Source organism: Taudactylus pleione, unplaced genomic scaffold, assembly GCF_031769625.1.
Source record: "Taudactylus pleione unplaced genomic scaffold, aTauple2 ptg000108l, whole genome shotgun sequence".
Classification (NCBI taxonomy): Eukaryota; Metazoa; Chordata; class Amphibia; order Anura; family Myobatrachidae; genus Taudactylus; species Taudactylus pleione.
The window spans coordinates 5,191,778-5,213,285 of NW_028284510.1; the positions used below are offsets into that span (position 1 = coordinate 5,191,778).

General features: G+C 42.6%; 1 protein-coding gene across 1 annotated transcript; it reads right to left on the minus strand.

Annotated features, from left to right (window-relative positions):
- Positions 1 to 20,155: 20,155 nt before the first annotated feature.
- Positions 20,156 to 21,127, minus strand: LOC148525486 (chemerin-like receptor 1). The gene has a single exon (XM_088470975.1). It carries the CDS (start codon positions 21,077 to 21,079, stop codon positions 20,156 to 20,158), a length of 924 nt encoding a protein of 307 aa, XP_088327101.1. The 5' UTR covers positions 21,080 to 21,127.
- Between the last annotated feature and the right edge of the window lie 381 nt (positions 21,128 to 21,508).

Here is a 21,508-nt window from a genome sequence, read left to right on the forward strand (position 1 = left end):
CAGGTCAGGCTTCCAGCATTGGGATTCTGTCAGCTGGCATTCCGGATGCCAGTAATTGAACTGCATCCCCATCTCTGCTGTTGGATTTCTGCTATTACAAATATCTCCCTTGCACAAGTGTATATATATCTATAGTATGCTGTGTTGGATTATGTGCTGCTGCTACACCTACAAGTCTTGCTGTGTGGATTATTGTTGCTGTCTGCTAATTCACCTGTTTGCTATGCTGACTGACTGTCCTGCAATTAACCCTGTGGATGCTGGTTCTGATTCTGCAATTACCCTGACCCTTTAAAGTATCTATATTATTATTATTATTATTATTATTATTATTATTATTATTATTATTATTATTATTATCATCATCATCATTTATTTCTATGGCACCACAAGTGTTCTGCAGCACCTTACATAGTACATAAACAAATAGGTGACCAGTGACTTACAGAACAATACAATACAATGCAGGACAAGGATATGGATAATATACATTGCTACAGTAGCGACCATAACACCCAGATAAGCAACAGAGCATAAGTAACCAAGTGTTAGGTGCCCTATTGGGGGGTAAGAGGGAGATTAAAGTAAAGTAAGGAGAAGCACCAGAGATCTTACATTTTAAAGGGGAGGGGCAAAAAAATAGGTGTGATACAAATGGGGTAGACTTGGAGGAAGGAGCATGTAGCAGAAGTTTAAGATATCTTGCAATCACCCTGGTATTGTATAAGCCCCTACTGTCTTAGCTTAAGTCCTGGGGCCGTCTAAGTACTGGTGAGTGTATTCAACTCTATGGGAACAATGGCCGGTTGCTATAAGCAGAAGATCTCAGTAGTAGGCATTAGGGGTCTTATACATATACAGGGATGTTTTCATAACAGCGTGTAATGGGTGTGTCAAGGGCATGTTGCTGAAGTGTGTGCAATAGGAATGGCCATTGGAGGGGTGTCCATCGATGGTTACCATCGATATGTCCATCGGTAGTTACCTTCAATGACACATAAACCATCTATGGTGAACCATTGATGGTCTACACCCCTCAGTGGCCACCACCACAATGGGTAATGGAGGGGCATGGGTCAATCAAAAGCAAGGGAAGTGCTTAGCCAGTGATGGGGGCGGGGCTAAGCTTTGTCCCATCTGGGGAAAAAAACATCTCACACTCATCCAATTATGGCAGAGAACCATTGGCTCTCTGCAATCGATGGTAAAAGTATTCAACATCGGGCCATAAACCATTGATTATTTTGTAGCATCGATGGTCAATGCCAATCCCTAGTTTGCACACACAGGGCCTGATTCAGCAAGGATCGCAAGTGCTAAGATGTAGGCAGTTGACCGATTTTTTTTACCTAGAACCTCTGGAAGTGATATGGATAGTAAACCATATAATAAATCTAGCTTTAGTAGAACACCTAGGCCCAATAACACTATGAGAAGAAGACAAGAGTCATGGTCATATTTTGAACATCCAAATAGATTTTCTTCTCTGACAGGTGAATTAGATCCTTCTACTCATGACACTAGGCCTCAAAAGACTATAACGAAATCATCCAACACATTTCGATCCCCCAATTCTTCACGTTTTTTAGAGAAGGATTTAAGGAAACTATTTGTGGACCTGAATAAGTTTGTCAGGACTCTCAGTCGCAAACTTTTTTTGCATTGGGATCCCTGAAAAACAAACAGGTTGATGGACTTCCGATTGTGTTGGAAGATGATGATAGGGTATCACTAAATATTCTTGAGTCCCTAGCTCATGAGAGTGCAGGGCACTCAGATTCTTGTTCTACAGGAGATCTAGACGATTCCACCTATTTTACACAAATATTTGATATCAATAAGACGATTGGTCGTTCCAAATTTAAAACCTCTTCTAATTTCTATCCATTACAATATCGTGGTCCTTTCATCTAGAGCTTTTATAGCACTACAATGGAAGATTTTAGACAATTATGTAGTAAGTCTGATAGTTCCAATTTGGTTGATAATGTGTCTAGACTTGAGAGAACAGCTCTCAACAAATTGGTTAAGGATAAGGATCTGATTGTTAAGCAAGCTGACATTGGAGGTTGGTTAGTGATACAGAATACTCATGATTACTTTACAGAAGCTTGTAGACAGCTACAGAATGAGACTTTCTATTCTAAACTTTCGGGTGATCCGATTGGTGTTTACAGGGCCGAGCTTGGATTACTCCTGGAGGATGCACTAAGTATTGGTGTTATATCTAAAGACACATTTGATTTTTTACACATTGTTCACCCTGTTACACCTATTTATTATCATTTACCGAAAATCCACAAAACACTTATCAATCCACCTGGTCGTCCTATTATTTCTAGTGTTGGGTCTCTTACTAGTAATCTTTTTTTGTTGATACACATTTACAGAAATACGTGATATCCCTTCCTTCATATATAAGAGATACGACTCACTTTTTGAATTTAATTGATAAAGTACAAAGGAAAGATTCTTATCATCTATTAACATGTGATGTTGAGTCTCTATACACTAATATACCACATGAGCAGGGTCTTCTTGCTATTAATTATTATTTAGCAAATGATCCTATGGTGGAAGGGACATCACGTGATTTCATTTTAACCAGTATTAGGTTTATTTTGGAGCACAACTATTTTTCCTTTGATTCACAATTTTTTCTTCAGACATGGGGGACTGCCATGGGAACAAAGTTCGCCCCGAGTTTTGCCAACCTCTACATGGGTAGGTTCGAGGACCGATACGTATGGGGTTGTGATTTCAGGGCGAACCTGGTTCTCTATGGCAAATACATTGCTGATTTATTTTTTATTTGGGATGGGGATTCGGCATCCATTAATCACCTTAACACCAACACTTTTGGATTAAGATTCACGAGCACTTTTAGTTGCACCATGCTGAATTTTGTGGACATCACTCTGACAATAGTGAATGATCGCATTGTTACCACCACGTATATCAAACCGGTGGACTGTGGGAATTATTTGAACTACACTAGTAGTCATTATAAGCCATGGAAGAATAATGTCCCTAAGGGTCAGTTCCTATGTATCAGGAGGAACTGTTCATCCTTGGAATAATTTCAATTCCAGGGTTCAGGACTATATAATACCTTTGTGAGACAAGGATACCCTTGTGCACTGTTAGACAAAGTACTGGAGGAAGTTACTCAAATGGATAGAACCAGTTTACTCACAACATGAACAAAATGTCCTTTGTATACGAATGATCATACACAGAAGAACGAACGAATAACATTCATTACACAGTATAATACGGCGGCCTATGCTATTAAGAAAATTGTCTCTAAAAATTGAGTTCCGTCCTAGACAACCAACAACATATAGTTTTTAGTAAGGCATCAAATTTTAAACATCATTTGGCCCCTAGTCTTTTTAGGAGGAAAACAAAAGATCAAGCCACCAGTACATTCTCGTGGTTGCCTCCCAAACCCCTTGGTTACTTTAAATGTCGTGGTTCAAGATGCCTTACATGTAAGTTTTCTAAAAACAATGTGACTGATGTAACTTCTTTTCAGAACAAAAAACAGTTCAGTATAACTAGTTTTTTGAATTGTAAATCAACTTATATAATTTATGTTATTCAATGTAAATGTGGCCTACAATATGTAGGGAGGACTTCTCGCCCCCTACATATTAGATTTACAGAACATAGGCGTAATATAATTAATGGCATTAAGAATCATACTTTGTTTTAGACATGTAACCCATTGTCAACAGGGGAATTTAGATGGACTTTCTATTACAGCTCTGGAACAGATCCCCTCCACTTCTAGAGAGGGAGATCATTTTCAGAGACTGTGTAGAAGAGAAGCCTTCTGAATCTTCCAGTTGGACACTTTGATCCATTTTGGACTGAATGACACAGTAGACCTTAATCATCTTTAAATAGCTCATGGTTTAAATTTATCAATAATTTCCCTTGAATAGTTTGAGACACTTTGGGTCCTCATTGGTCCTTTCTTTCATAAGGTGATTCTGTGTTTTAGTTATTCAGTCTTGCCCTAGAGGTGACGTTGTCCTCTGGTTCAATTCTGTGTTTTCTTGTAATATTCTGTTCCCTCCTCCCTTCAAATCAGTGACTTATCTCATCAAGTTATAGACATATGTCCCCTTGTTTTATGTAAGATGAGTAGCTTTTGGAGTTCCACCTGACTTCGACCATTAGGGGTTTCGGTCTGTTGCCCTTGGATTTTTCCTGTATATGGCCTTACACACAATATACATGTTGTGTGTAACTAGGTGTGTTTAGTGTATGTGTGTACACATATGTATGTATATGTGGATTATGCATGTGTACATATATATATATATATATATATATATATGTATGTATGTGTATGTGCATTTAGATTTATATTTTATATTGTTTAGGATCATACATATTCGAGTTCACAGTTGGTCAATGGAGTGATGATTACATTTCCATTGTTCCCTTTGCTGTACAATAATGTTATATATATATATATATATATATATATATATATATATATATATGTGTGTGTGTAGATATATTATATTTTATTTTATATTGGTAATGATAATTTTATGATTTTGTCTCTATTTGGTTTTTTATCAAATAAGTCATGTTACCAGTGGCTAGTTCTGAGATTATCAATATAGAGATGATGCTTATTAGTAATGTATCACTATGCAATACGCATTTTTATATCTTACATTTCCTGTTTGTACAAGTGTCCAATTCTTGTTCTAATTTATGATATATTTTATGATTAAGGGTTGTTAGTTTTAATTTGTATAAAACCATAAACTACCAATTAGGTCTTTGGTTGCTAATTTATACTATCTCATGTGTTACTAATGGAATTGTTCCATACCTGTTAAAATACCGGTCACTTAGACCAGCTAGCTACCTCTGATGAAACAACCTTCCTAATTGGCTGAGAAACGCGTCAGTTGACAAGTTCAGGATCCGGACCAAGAGAGCTTCCGATTGGTCATGCCCCCACTACTGCACAGTGAGCCTGCTCCACCTTGTCAGTGCGAAATGCGGCCTTGTACACCTAGCTGCTGAGACCCACACGTGGTGGACACCTGAACTTTAGCCTGCACCCAAATAACACAGTGCTATATATTTCATCTGGGAACCTCTGCCTCCACACATGGCTCTCCGCTATCAAGCGGTAGAGAACCATGCTCACCATTGATCACCGCTCATACAGGTATCCATTCAAGGGCTGACTAACCGGGACGCCAGTATTCAGCAGGACCGTACATTGGTGACATTGTGAGTTTACATTAGAGGCACTACTGGCTGTTACATACCTATGTGCAGGTCTTATCTGCAAGTTCCATCAAGTCTATGGACTAACCTTCATTAACCCTTTCCCTGCTGGGTGACTGCATGAGCGGGATTTATTTGCTTACTGTGACTCACAATGGTTATTTTAACTCTTTCCCACTATTTGTGGATGTACTAATATACGAGACATTTCTGTTCTACAACTTTGCATGCACTAACAACCGCTGTGTTATATTTATTTTACTATAGTAACATTCTATTTGACCTACCAGGAGCTCCCATTTGCTATTTAGTATTGGTGTGGTTTGATCCTTTTACGTAGGTTTTTTACATATTCCATTCTTATATATTATTTTATTTATTTTTGATTATTGTGTCATATACTATATGTGTAAACTTTATATGTATATTTACTGTATGTATGTTATTTTACTTTTTAAGTGATACTAATAAATATAACATCACTGTCCAGCGCTCTCCCTATTTCTTTTTCTTTCATCCCTAGTTTGCACACACAGGGCCTGATTCAGCAAGGATCGCAAGTGCTAAGATGTAGACAGTCGACCGATTTTCGCGATCTGCACATGTATTTTCATTGCAGTGTTCATGCGCGAACTGGCCACTGCAATCAGGAATGAGATTGCAGTATGTACGCAGACCCATTGCAGAGTGACTGACAGGAAGTACTGTTTCTGGGTGGTGATGGGGGGGTGGTCGAGCTAACGCAGGCGTGCTAGTGCATTGGAATTAGAGATGAGCGGGTTCGGTTTCCAGAGATCCAAACCCAACCAAATTTAGCAGATCCGGGTTGGATCCAAGCCGGCTCGGAGTTTCCCGCCTTACTCTGATCTTTCAAATCGAGGCAAAACCATAGAGATGAAATCTCGCAGTTCGCGAGCTTTCGTCTCTATGATCAATGTAGTCTATAAGGGACCATGCAATGGACGCCATTTCACTCCGGCTGTGGAGACCTAACAGGGAGGGTGGGTAGAGTAGGCCTGGGAGAGATGCTGGTGCTGTCTGCTGTGTCCTGGGCTGGTGACTGCTGATCCATTCTGGGCTGGTGCTGTGACAGCTGTCACTGTTCTGTCTGCTGTGTCCATCTGGGCTGTTTCTGATCCATCTGGGCTGTCTGTGCTGTCTGCTGTGTCCTGGGCTGGTGTTTTTCATGTCTGCTGTGTCCAGCTGGGCTGGTGGAGAACTGAAGATACATCTGGGCTGGTGCTGTGTCCATCTGGGCCCAAGTTCTGGACTCAAAAAAACAAAAAAACATATATAGTAAATAAAAAAAATCAAAGTGTCTTTTATATTTGTGTGTGTGTTAGGCTTAACCGCAGTACCGCACAAGATCCAGCCAGCAACGCAAGTTGCAAGCTAGTGCTGCCCGACTCCAGTCATGATCAATCGGTGCTCTGGGCTCAAGTTCTAGAGCTGAAAAATAATAAAAATCAGTTGTCTTTTTTTTTTGATCTTTTACTGTCTGTGTGTGTGCGTGCATGTTAGGCTTAGCCGCACAAGATCTAGCAAGTCGGCAGCGCAACCTACTTCTGCCCGACTCCAGTCGTCATCAATCTGTGTTCTGGGCCCGAAAAAAAAACACAAAAAAATAGTGTCTTTTGACTATTTATTTTCTGTGTGTGTGTTCGTGTTAGGCTTAGCCACACAAGATACAGCAACGCAACCTAGTGCTGCCCGACTCCAGTCGTCACCAATCTGTGCTCTGGGCCCAAGTTCTGGACCCCCCCCCAAAAAATAGTGTATTTTGTATATTTTTTTTCTGTGTGCGCACGACTGCACGTGTGTGAATTTTGTAATCGCACCTTGGCTACACTATTGGTGCTTGTGACACGGCTTCAAGACCGCAGAAAATATGGAGGGCTGTCACATGACAGGAGAGCAAGGCCAAGAACCACGTGTTGTAGCTGCCACCAGCAGTCATCATGATAATGCAAGGCCATCAACTTCCTCATCCTCTATGAAGGCCATGCCTTTAATCCTCAAGGGTGTCCCAACCATCATCTTTGCACAGTCCTCAACTCTATTAATAATGATATCAATCAGTTTTGAGCCAGCAATCAATATTGTGGCCTGTGAGGTAACCAAAATTGACTGGAAAAGAGTGGAAATAAATGTTATTGAGGTTATTAATACTGTAGGAACAAGAAAAGGCACATTTTATTTGATTTTAGCTGATTTTTTTCTTTTTAAGAAAAAAATCCAGATCCAAAACTAAAACACTAAAACAAAACACGGAGGTGAGGTTTTGACAAAACCAATCCAGATCCAAAACCAGGGGAGATCCAGATCCAGAACCAAAACACGGGGTCGGCACACATCTCTAATTTGAATGCTGTTACAGAGGCATGCTTAATTAAGATCCTGTGACAGCATACGCAGCCTGAGCTCTAAATACCAACAGGAAGTTTAGCAGTTGTGAGTGAGGTCTGACCTCCCTTAATTGTGCGCAGTGGCGCTACTAGGGCAGTGGGGCACGTGCCCTGGGTGCCGTGGGTATGGCAGTGCGGGGGCACAACCGGCCACAGTACTGGCCCGGCCACCCTAGTTAGCCAGTGTAGCGCCGACCGCAGTGAGTGCGGTCAGTGCTACACATTTACACAGGACCGGCATTAGGCTTCCAGCGCCGGTCCTGTGCTGCACACCTGAGTACCTTCCCTCTCATTGAGCGCTTACCCAATAGCGCCAGGAGGAGGGTGGTAGGCAGGCGGGCTCAGGTTGTGCATAACACACACATCGCCGCAAGCGCTGGCGGCAATGTGTGTGTTTGAATCAGCAGCCAATGAGGTTAAAAAGACTCTCATTGGCTGCTGCTGCACACACATCACCGCCAGCGCTGGCGGTGATGTGTGTGTCAAACAGCAGCCAATGAGAGTCAGACAGCCTCTCATTGACTGCTGCCACCCACTGCAAGAGCCGGCTCCCTTCTGGCTCCTGCAGTGGGTAATGGGAGAGACTTCATGATGTCTCTCCCATAATGCAAAGCGCTCCAGCCAGGGAGGACTGACGTGCGGTGGGAGCAGTGGCCGGAGCTGGAGCGTAGATTCAGGTAAGTGTATTTTATTATTTTTTAACATGTGTCAGCACTACGGGGAATGGGGGGAGACACTACTACTATGGGGGGCACCATTATTGGGGGTGGGAGATACTACTACTACTACTGGGGGCACCATTTTTGGGGGGGAGCTACTACTACTACAGGGGGCACCATTTTTGGGGGGCAGCTGCACCATTATTGGGGGGAGAGCTACTACTACTACTGGGGGCACCATTACTGGGGGGGTGGGGAGCTACTACTGGGGGCACTATTATTGGTGGGGACCTCTACTGGGGTTGGGGTACTACTGGGGACTACAACTGGGGGGCTACTACTGGGGGCACTGCATCGGGAGGGGGAACCTCTACTGGGGACTACTACTGGGGGGGAAACTACTACTGGGGGCACTATATAAGGGGCTGTCTACTAGAGGACCCACTACTGGGGGCACTAAATAGGAATGACCACTACAGGGGGCACTGTATAAGGGCACTCTATAAGGGGGATCACTACTGGGGACCTGTTTACGGGGGACCACTACTGGGGGCACTGCATGAGGTGGGGACTAATGCTGGAGGCACTATATAAGGGACTAGGGGCACTGCACTGGGGGGGCCACTACTACCGGCACTAAATAGGGAGGACCACTACAGAGGGCACTGTATAAGGGGCACTGGATAGGGGGGATCACTGCTGGGGACCTGCATAAGGGGGAGCACTACTGGGGTTACTGCATGGAGGGGGGGGACTACTGCTGAGGGCACTATATAAAGGGCACTTCATAGGGGGTACCACTACTGGGGGCACTGCATAGGGGGGAATACTACTGGGGGCACAATATAAAGGGCACTGCATAAGGGGGTACCACTACTTGGGGCACTGCATTGGGGGACTGCTACTGGGGTCACTATATAAGGGGGACCACTACTTGGGGCACTTCATAGGGGGGACCACTACATGGGCCACCGCATAAGGGGGACCACTACATGGGGCACTGCATAAGGGGGACCACTACTGGGGGCACTGCATAAGGGGGACCACTACTGGGGGCACTGAATAAGGGGGACCACTACTGGGGGCACTGCATAAGGGGAACTAATGAGGGGCTGCATAAGGGGGACCACTACTGAGGGCACTGAATAAGGGGAACTAATGAGGGACTGCATAAGGGGGACCACTACTGGGGGTACTGTATAAGGGGAACTACTATGGGCCTGCATAAGGGGGACCACTACTGGGGGTCCTGTATAAGGAGCACTACTGGGGTTAAGGTGCATATGGAATGGAATGTTCAGAGTGATGATAAAAGGGTGTGTGTCATGTTGACATGCCCCCATTTTTAAATGACGACACCCATTTTTTTGCCACACACGCCATCGGCGCATGCACATAGAGGAGGGGGGCTCCATTTTTAAATTTGCCCTGGGCTCCAAATACCCTAGTTATGCCACTGATTGTGCGTGAGTACGCGATTGTACCAATGTTTTCATAGACTTGCAAGGTATTACGGATGTGAGTAAAGGGAAGTTGCCATCTTTATGCTGTGCTGCGGTGGCATTGCGATGGCAGTCATTTGCATAATTTTGTTGCTGAACTGCGTACATGCTTGCTGCCGTGATCGCATATGCGATCCTAGCAGAATTAGGCCCACAGACGTTTAATCACTCACATTGGAAAATCTGACCTGCCATAGGGCTGGTGCAGGTTTCTAAAGATGCACAAAACAATATAACAGTGTGTACGAATGCTGAACGTGAGCTTCTCTGGACATTTGGGCACATGGATGTACACCAGGGAAGGACTCTGTAATGGCATGTGCATAATGTTGTAGACGTGCAACCTGGCAAAGAACAGACACAAACGCTGCTTCATCTGACTCAAAATCAGGAACATAGGGCCTAATTCAGACCCGCTCGCGAGTGCTGAGCGCTCGCAAGCAGGTCGATGTTGGCCAAGTGCGCATGCGCACGATAGAGGTGGCTCCGTCGTGCGCATGCGTGAGACCCGAATAACGACAGCCAAGCCGTCATTATGGGTCTCGCACCAAAGGGGGCGTGCTGTCGATGGTGACTGACAGCACGCCCCCTTTGGTGGGTGTGCCGGGGGCGTGGCTGCCCAGACAGAGGCGTTCCCATGGGAACGCCTACCGTCTGGGGCCGGCCCCACTGACATCACTAGTGATGTCAGTGGGAGTGCTTTTGGCTCTGATAGAGCCAAAAGCACTGCAGGGCTTGCGGCAATGAGACCCTATCGCAAGGGTCTCGTCACAAGCCCGATGGTCGCGATGGTCTTGACCATCGCAACCATCATTTTGGCCACTCGCTATAACTGTGGGTGGTCACCCACAGCTATGCGAGCAACCAGGAGGCCGCTCTTAAATTCAGAGGGATGGCCCTGACTCAGAGCGAGTGCTCTGTCAGAGCGTCCGGCTCGGAATTAGGGCCTTAAGCTGGCCACACACTAGACCAACTTTCATCCAACCAGCCAACTTGCTGATTGGTTGGAATGAAAATCTGGTAACGTATTGGAGTAACTGATGATCAGCAATTTGCTCCTAAATGCCAGAAAACAGATGAAAATGGTCGTCAGACAAGTTTTTTAAATGTTTGATCTAAACTATGTGTTCAAACAACAGTTTTGTTCCATTTTCCAGCGTTTGGGAGCAAATTGCTGATTGTCATTTGCTTTCATACCTTACCAGACTTTCATTCCAACCAATCAACTAGTTGGCTGGTTGGACAGATAATCTTTAGATGTGTGGCCAGCTTTAGTCTACAGACTGCAAAACATCACCAACAGTATAAGCAATAGTGATTTCTGAAGTCCACATAAATTACTGGCAACCACAACAGAACATGAGAGATTGCAAACCAAGCACTAAACACTGTATAATGTTTTGAATCAATGTACAATATTTTTGCTAATAAAATAAATTGCATAGTTCATTGATAAATGTTTTTTTATTAAATGGTATTTTATTGATTTATCTCTTTCAATGTAAGAGCTTGTTCACATGGTAGATTTTGGAGTACATTTACTAAAGATTGATTAAGATCAGAGGCATAGTGGAGTGCTCTGGCACCCAGGGAATGACCCCCCATATCCCTGATGTGTATCTAAGGAGAGAGCTTGGTCAGCATATTAGTGAACATTGAAGGAAAATATAATTAGCATTGCCACTGTCAGACTTGAACATGGACTTGCACAGTACTTTACACACAATATATATAATGTAATGTATGGAGTACAGGTTACACAGAGAGACAGCACAGCAGCGGGAGGGTGCTTGGACATGGACTGTCTAAATCCATGTCAGTGCTGATCACTGTACAAGGATTACTCACTTATCCCAGTGCTGCAAGTTATCTGATTTCATCATCAAGTTGTCGGATTCTCGCGGGTTTTGGATTGTATAAAGGTCCTGCGATCGCCGCCATTTTTCAATCTGGCTGTGGAGAGTGAAGAGAGAGGGAGCTGGGAGCTGTGCTGTGCTGCTATTTTGCTAAATTGTGACTTGCGAGGTTGTCCTGTCCATAGGGGTTGCTGGCTGTTGTCCATAGGGGCTGGCTGGCAGTTGTCCATAATCCATACCATATAGGGGCTTGGCTGTCCATAAGGGCTGGCTGTAGTCCATAGGGGCTGGCTGACTGTTGTCCATAGGGTCTGGCTATTTTGAGGTTGCCCTGTCCATAGGGGCTGGCTGGCTGTTGTCCATATTAATCCATATAGGGCAGTGTTGGCTAACCTTGACACTCCAGCTGTTGTAGAACTATATATCCCAGCATGCCCTGCCACAGTTTTAGCATGCCCTAATAGCAAAACTGTAGCAGTGCATGCTGGGTTATGTAGTTCCATAACAGCTGGAGTGTCAAGGTTAGCCAACACTGATGTAAGGGCTGGCTGGCTGTTGTCCATATTAATCCATATAGGGGCTGATTGGCTGTTGTCCATATTAATTCATATAGGGGCTGGCTGGCTGTTGTCGTGTCCAACAGGGGTGCTCTTCTTCATCCCAGTGTAAAAAACCCCAAAAAACTATTTTTTGTGTGTGCGTGTTAGTCTGCCACACCACCAGTGGAAAAAGAAAAACAATATTTTGTGTGTGTGGTCGGTTGTGTGTGTTAGCCGCAACTTAGCTGCACTATATTTGCTTGGTGACACTGCTGTAAGACCGCAGTGAGTATGGAGGACAGTCACATGACAGGAGAGCAGGATACACATTCCAGTCTTGTAGTTGCCGGCAGCAGTCATGATGATGATGATGTACCAAGTCTTAAGTCAGGCCAAAAAGTCAGGCTAAAAAAATCAACTTTTACCCTGTTAAAGAGAAAAAAATCTAAAGCTAAGTCAGCTTTAGAGAAACAAACAATTGGCAATATGCCATTCACTACACGAAGTGGCAAGGAAAGGATAAGGTCTTAGCCTTTATTTATGACTGGTGGCTCTAGTTGTGATGATTTTAGCCCCTCTGCTTGTAGAATAGATACACAAAAAAAATTAAATTGTCTCCGAAAAGTCACAGATCCCCGAAGAGAGTCCAAGTGTGTCTGCAGTTGCCATGTGTGAGCCTGACCTTTCTAATACTGTACTTGAAGAGGATCATACTTCCACCATTTGTGTGCCCTCTACAAATGTGGGGATGAGCAGCACAAGTCAACATGAAGACGTAGAAATCGAGGATGCTTCTGTGGAATTGCACGAGGAGGCTGAGAAGGATATTTATGTAGTTGGCGATAACAACAATAAGGATGATGATGATGGTGATGATGAGGATGTTGATGGTGAGGATGTTTGTGCAAAAACTGTAAATCAGGCAACAGTTGTTGCCCATGGTTGGAAAAATCCCATTGTTGCCATGCCTGGGCAAAGGACCAAAAAATCCACATCTCATGTGTGGAATAATTTCCAGCCAAATCCGGACAACCTTTACCAAGCCATTTGTAACTGTTGCCATGTAACAGTGAGTAGAGGTAAGGACCTTAACCATCTTGGAACCTCCACCCTGTTACGTCACTTGCAGTGCATTCATCAAATTGGAAAGTGTATAGAAACTTTAGGGACAAAAAACTGAACAACAATCAACCCAGTGTAACCTAGCAGATCCCTTCTATCTGGATCCAAGTGCCTGCAATATCCACAACCATCACCTGCATCATCATCAACATCCTCATTCGTGATCAGAATAGTCCTGCATCCAATATCATAAGGACTGACTCCTTTGCTATCTGATGTTCCTCAGAAGGATCTTTGAGTGTTACACCTGCTGCTGCTGCTGTTGCTATGAGTGGATATTCATCCCAGAAGGGGACCAGGAAGAAGACTACTTTTAGTAGTTCATTTTCTACCGAACAAATGACTGTCACACAATCCTTTCTATTGGTGAATAAGTATGACAGCAAACACCCATATGCAAGCGGATTACTGACACCATAACAGCTATGCTGGTATTAGATGTGTGTCCACTATCCACCATTAATGCAGTGGGTTCTAGATTCCACTTCTCTAGAATAGAAATTCCCAATCTGTACAAAGGCATTAAAAAAAGTATTAATGTCCTCCAAAATGCTGTTCTGCCCATTGTCCACTTAACCACAGATATGTGGACAAGCGGGACAGGGCAAACTAAAGATTACATGACTGTGACAGCCCACTGGGTAGGTGTATTGCCTCCATCAGTGCAAATAGCAGCAGCATCTAACAAATGCCAGCTCATTCAGAGGCAGGCTACTCTGTGTATCACTGGTTTCACTAAAAGGCATACCACTGAGAACGTCTTAGAAAAACTCAGGGAAATCATTGCAAAATGGGTTACCCCACTTGGACTCTCCTCAGGATTTGTGATTTCTGACAATGCCAGCAATATTGTACAAGCATTACATGTGGGTAAATTTGAAAACATTCCATGTTTTGCTGACACAAATAATTTGGTAGTGCAACATTTAAAAAAAAAAGACTGGGGCGTGCGGGAGATGCTCTCGGTGGCCCGTAGGATTTTTGGACATTTTCAACATTCAGCAACTGCATGTCAAAGATAGCAGCACCAGCAAGAACTGTTGAATTTGCCCTGCCATCAGCTGAAGCAAGAGGTAGTAATATATGCTTCAGCGGATGAAGGAGCAGAAAAAGGCCATCCAAGGCTACACTACAGCCTTAGACATAGGGAGAGGATCGTGAATGCACCTTAGTCAAGTGCAGTGGAGAATAATTTCCATGTTGTGCAAGGTTATCAAACCCTTTGAACGTGCCACATGTGAAGTTAATTCAGACACTGCCAGCTTGAGTCAGGTCATTCCCCTAATCAGACTTTTGCAAAAGCAGCTGGAGAAACTAAAGGAGGAGCTGAAATGGTGTGATTCTACTAAGTATGTCGGACTTGTAGATCAAGCCCTTCATTCGCTTCAACAGGATCCAAGGGTCATCAATCTCTTGAAATCAGATCACCTATATTTTGGTGACCATACTTGATCCTAGGTTTAAGTCATACCTTGTGTCTTTCTTTCCGATGGACATAAATCTGAAAAGATGCAAAGAGCTGGTGGTGAAAATCTGTCAGCTCAAGCGGAACATGACACGGCAGCATCTCGTTCATTTTCTACAGCTTCCAGGAAAAAAACAAAATTTTCCTAAGAGACTCACTGCTGGTGGTGATGCAGATCAGTCAGCAAAACCTAATGATATCTGGTTGGGTCTGATAGAACTGGCTACAATGAGTGACATGTCTACCATGACTTTGTCTGATATGGTCACCATTCAGAGAATGGTGGATGATTATTTTAGGGATAGCATCCAAATAGGAATGTCACTCAGTCCCTTTCACTACTGGCAGGAAAAAAAAGGCAATTTGGAGTCCCTTACACAAACTGGCTTTGCAGTAATTAAGTTGCCCACCCTCCAGTGTGTAATGGTGGATTCCAGTGAGGACAAATTCATATTGTGTGAAGAGGAGGATGCACACACTGATGGGGATGACGATGACTACATCTAATCTAATGTATTGTAAAGCCAGATTGTGTATGGGATTATTGGCACTAATGTCCACTGTGCATTGGCAGCTTGTTTTGTGTGGGGTCCAAACAAACCAATCATTTCAGCCACAAGTGGCAGACCCTGTTGCTGAAGTGATTGGTTTGTTAATCTGTGAATGCCCTGTTTCATATATACAACAACAACATAAGGGTGTGTGGAAGGGCCCAAGGACAACTCCATCTTATACCTTTTTCCTTTCCATTATGTGCTGTTTGGGGCATTGCTGCCTGACATTTTTAATGTTATGGTTGATGAATGTCCAGAAATTGTAATGGCCACAGACTGCATCTCCTGCATACCCCTTTCATTTAAAAAAAAATAAAAAAATTCTTAAACAACTGCTGCTTGTTGTGTCAACCCGACGGCACAAGTCGCACAATAGTGACATTCAGCAAAGGTTTCTCAGTCCTCAATGCTGCTACACGGCCCAAAGGCCGCATCCTGCTTCACGGCCCAAAGGCCACCTGTCGTCACTCCTCACCAGCCTTCAAGGCTTTAACGGCTGCAAATTGCCCAGAGTTCCTGCCCTCAACGCTGTTGCAGGACTGGTTCCTTCCTAATCATAGCTCTGTTTTCCACTACTACTCAGCCTGGAGGCTGCATCAACAATTAACTATCAACTATCAATTCTTCAGCCAGTGGCTGCACCAATTATCAAGTATCAACTCTTCTTACTTCAGCCAATGGCTGCACCAATTATAAAGTATCAACTTTTCTTACTTCAGCCAGTGGCTGCACCATCTATCAATTCTTCAGCCAGTGGATGCACCAATTATCAAGTATCAACTCTTCTTACTTCAGCCAACTATCCATTCTTCAATCCTCAAGGGGTACCAATACCATAATCTTTGCACATTCCTCAACTCTATTTATCAGTTAGTTTTGAGCCAGCTAGCTGGATGCAACCTTTTGGTCCTTAACTAGATGAAAAAAATCAATATTTTGAGATGTGATGTGGTCAAAATTGACTGGTAATGAGTGGAAATAAATGTTATTGAGGGTAATAATACTGTAGGAACAAAAACAGGCCCATTTTATGTGATTTTAGCTGTTTTTTTTATTTTTTAATAAAAAATCCAGTTCCAAAACCAAAACCGAAAAACAAAAACAAGGGGAGATCCAGATCCAAAACAAAAACACCAGGGTCGGCGCACATCTCTAAATATAATACACACACAAAACAGATATATATTATTTTTATTATTATTAACAGTTTCTTATATAGCGCTGCAAATTCCGTCGCGCTTTATTATTATTATTATTATTATTATTATTATTATTATTATTATTATTTATTATGATTGCAATAGTAATGTTAGTATAAAAGCAATCTAAATATTTAAACCTTAAAACATCTTAGAGAGAAGGTATACAGGGTCTGTAGACAAAATAGATAATTGAAAAGTATAATTGTCTATTGTATATTATCTGTTCTAACTACAGACCCCATTTACCTTATATTACCTGTAATATTTTTACGTCTGACTAAATAGTATTGACAAGCGTTGGGATTTCGTTGCCTGTCATTAGTGCCTTGTCGGGATTGAGCAGTCAGGAAACCGGCGGTCGGGATTACGTCCGTCGGCTTCCCGATTGCTTCCCACTGAGTCATTTGTCACAGCATCTCTTCTGTATACATTGCTGTGTATGCCATATGATTAGTATTAATGTACTGAAGTAGGGCTCTAATGACCATAATGAGAGATGTGTGATTGATGCTGCCATCCAGGGCACAAAGCCCTGATGGCATATATTTTCACCTTGCAAACACCCTTTTCCACATTGCAATCTCTCTCTCCCACCTTACGTGGTGCATGGAAAGTCACTCATTATATAAAACGGTGCTGGGCACCCATCTTCCTGCTCCCAGTGCCTGACCTGTGACATTGTGGTATAATATGTGCCAGGAACATGGGGTGGTGGGTACCAGCCCTGGGCACCTCTATCAGTTTCACCAAAAACTTTCCTTAAGTGCTGTCTCCTCTTTTACCAATATGTCATACTTATCTTATGTAAGTTTTATACATATTATATTTATGTAGCCGTGTTATATTATTATTTATATATTTATTTATTTCTGTAATTATTACAGTTCCAAGAAGACAATCAACTTTTTTTTAGTTCATTTACAATATTTACTGTTTCCCCATGATCACTATGCAAGTAACATTACTACATATATTTATATTTACAGTTCATAAACAGAGATATCACAATTTCAGCATGTATCAGGTGCACTCATGTTCCCTACAGAATAAAGTACCCTGTACTCGTACATTATAGGTATATAAAATCACCAATAGGTTTCTTCAAATGGTCTTAACATTCCATGCGGATTTCTCCTGCTCTTCTACATGGCCAGGTTACAGTTTGTGAGCTCCTTCCAATAATATTGTCATTATGATATACTGGTGATGTTATAAATATGTATAATGTATAAATACTCCAAGCACCGCAAAATTGTTGAACACACTGTAGAGCCTCCAGTTTATTATGTAACACAAAACCCTCAGTTCACATTATGTCACAGTTCCCCCACACAATGTTATTGCAGATAGGTGTGGAGGCCCTGTGTAATAGGGCCCCTGGTCAACTGCTCCAGCCCCCAGTAGTTAATCCAGCACTGTTCTTCTAATTCACATTGAGAGGTAGAAAACCCTGTTAATTAGATTTGTAGCCAAGCTTTGACTATGTCTCTTAAAAATATATAAGATGAGAATTCTATCTCAGTTGAAAACATTTTAGGGGAAGAAGGGATATGGTCCTCACCAAACATCCCAGTCCCTCCATTCATGTTTTCAGTGGTCACCACTTTCGAAACATTAAGGGGGGAATTCAATTAGATGTGAAAATTTAAACTTTTTGCATGTGTGAACTTTCCGCACTGTTTGCCCAAATGTGTCGCTTTTCTCGTTTATTGCGTCTGCCCGTTTCCGTGCAATGCTATTGCAAAAGACAAGATGCGGCTTTCACCCGAAAAATGTTCTTGGCGTTAGCGGCGAAAAGTGCTGGCGAAAATAATGAAATCTGCCTGTACCCCTCAAAAAATCGAACTAAGATAGGGTAATAGTGTAGTAGTGTGTAAGTGCGCATAATCAAAGGATTTGGGTTTTTTAATTTGTGTCAAATAGCTGCTATATGTGTTTTTCACTAACAGTGAAAAAATAATAGGAAGCAATATTTTTTTGGGGAAAATAAGTGCTATAGTTAAATTGGGGGTACATTAGAATTGGTGTAATTATGTGTTTGTGTCATAAAAGTGCATTTTTGAAAATAATTTCAAATACACCTGCCACTTTGACCTGCAATCCTAAAAAAATCTGTCACTCCATATTATATTTTCAAACATTTCACATTTTTGGCCATACTAACCTGATTGCAAAATAAAGTCCGACATTTGTAGGCAACAACTTAACACATGTTCTGAGATGGTGAAAACTTTGAGTGACTTTTGCCTATGGAGATTTTGCATCTCTGAAAAGCCTCGGCTAATAGTATTGCACAATAAGCCGCATTTGTGTGAAATATTTTCGCTTGTGCAAACTTTTCACACAAACACTGCTTATCACGGCTGATTGAATCTGGTCCTAAGGGGTATATTTACTAAGCAGTGTTAAGAGACAGATGAAAAGTGATAAGAAAGTGATAAGGTGCCAGCCAATCAGCTCCCAACTGTCATCTCACAGGCTGTGTTTGAAAAATGACAGTTGGGAGCTGATTGGCTGGCACCTTATCACTTTTCACTCTGTCTCCTAACACTGCTTAGTAAATAGACCCCTAATTGCTGAAGGGAAAGCAGTGATACAACAATCATCTGTGTGTCCATTGTCTTACATCATACTGTAGGTACAAGAGGTTTAACAGGGGAAGAAAACTGCCTCTCTGTTAAGACTCGTCAACTTGCTCTATCAGCCACTGAATATGCTGTTTTCTGTAGACAATGTCAGGGGAGTAATGACTATTAGAATGGCCAATGGTGGGATATTTTTTTCTTGGGGGGGGGGGAGGGTGAAAATGACACCTCAGTTTGTAAAAGTGGTTTGTTGTACATGGTAAGAAATATACAATATGAGACCAAAGTTCCATGAATGTTATCTAAGTATTAGCCAATTGCTGCTGAAAGTGCCAATGTTTTATACCAGGTTTGTTTAGCCTTAAAAAGATTGCTGCTTTAAATCTCCTTACTAATTAGCCAAAACATCTCCTCTTTCAGCAGCACCAAGGATATTACACTTTACATTTGGGAATTTGGGCCTGATTCAGAGATGGATGCTCTGAATCAGGGTGTCTTTTTTTTTTTTTTTTGGTGCGGCCTCCTGGCCGCTCACATAGCTGTGGGCGACCACCCACAGCTATTGCAAGCGGCCAGGTGATGGTTGCGATGGTCAAGACCATCACGACCATCGGGCTTGCGATGAGACCCTTGCGGTAGGGTCTCGTGGCAGCAAGCCCCAGTGAGCTTCCGGCTCTAAATTGAGCCGGTAGCTCACCACTGACATCACTCCTGATGACTTCGCATGGGAACGCCTCCGTTTGGCCAGACACCCCCCTGCCCGCCTCATCACCATCGACAGCTCGCCCCTTTTGGTGCGAGACCCATAGCGACGGAGCACCCGTCGCTAGCCGGGTCTCGCACATGCACACATCGGAGCTGGCTCTGGCGTGCGTATGCGCAGTGGCCAAACATCAACCCAATTGCGAGCGCATAGCGCTTGTGATAGGGTCTGAATCATCAATTGATGTAATAAAGCTCTATGCTGTGGGTAATTATCTACAATATCCTCTGGTTTAATTTCAGATCATCTGAGAGTCAAAGGTAGACCTAGTCTCAGACTGTAAATTTGCTGGCAGATAATCCTCAGTGAAAGCTCTCTCAAATATAGCCTGGAAAGAGGTCCAGAATCTTTCCTTGAAATCACGGCCAATGAAGACATAGAGGAAAGGATTAATGCAGCTGTTTATAAATGCCAGGCTGGAGGCAATAGGAATTCCAACTCGTAGCACATCATTGAGACCTGTACTATGGTGTGTAGACAATTCAAGGAAGGAGAAGACATGATAAGGAAACCAGCAGACAAAGAATGAAATTATGACAGCCACAATAATTTTGAATGGCTTGGTAGAGGTGGTGATGCGATTTCTATGGATACGCAACATAATCATTGTGTAGCACGAGACAATGATGATGAAAGGAATAGCAAAGCCTATGACGTATCTCGCTACCACGGTGTCCCTATGTCTGGATACAAAAAGGTCAAAATCATCTCCAAAGTTGTTGAAGCAGACCGATTTCCCAGTGGATTTATGAGTGTCCCTAAATATAAAGTAAGGTAAACTGAATATAAGAGCCAGGATCCAGACAAACAGGACAACAATGGAAGCCAGTCTTGGAGTTCGATGGTTCTGACACCAAACAGGAAAAATTACAGAAATACAGCGATCTATACTGATAACGCTGAGCAAGAAGACACTGGCATACAGATTGAGAAAGGCAAATGTACTGTTTAACTTGCAAATAAAGGTTCCAAAGGGCCAATGAAAACCAAGCGCAACGTATGTAATACTCAAGGGTAGAAAAAATGTGAAGATAAAATCAGCTATCGCCAGGTTTAGGAACCACACGACATTGACTGTCTTTTTCATCCGGAAGACACTGAACCAGATGACCAGCCCATTTCCTGTTGTCCCCACAAGAAAAGCCACAGAGTAGATTATCATAGAGAACACATGAAGGATCGGGACCTTATTGTTTGAATCATCTTCAAAGTCTTCATTGCTATAATTATTTGGTATCCAATATGCAGTTGTAGCGTTGTCCATTCTCTTGAGTGTGAAGGAAGGAGCAATTCTATATATATAATAAAACAGAAGTGTGAGATTACATTTTGTATCAATATAAAGCTTAATATCAATGTCAGTTTCCTAGACATCAGTGCTACATGACAGTTTTACTAACGTTTACTGACCTTTCAGGGGCATAACTAGGTATTTGAAGGACCCTTAGCAAAAGTTTGTAAGGGCCCCTATGTACCACCCAATGGTTCAAAATGTACTCACAGTAACACATGTAACTTTGACAAAGAAGATGTCCTCGTGGAACTAAATACCGTTCAGCACACATTCATCATAGAGCAATCTAGACATTTA

Excerpts from the sequence above, each read along its gene's own strand:
- LOC148525486 (XM_088470975.1), bottom strand. The coding sequence starts at position 21,079 with ATGATAATCTACTCTGTGGCTTTTCTTGTGGGGACAACAGGAAATGGG.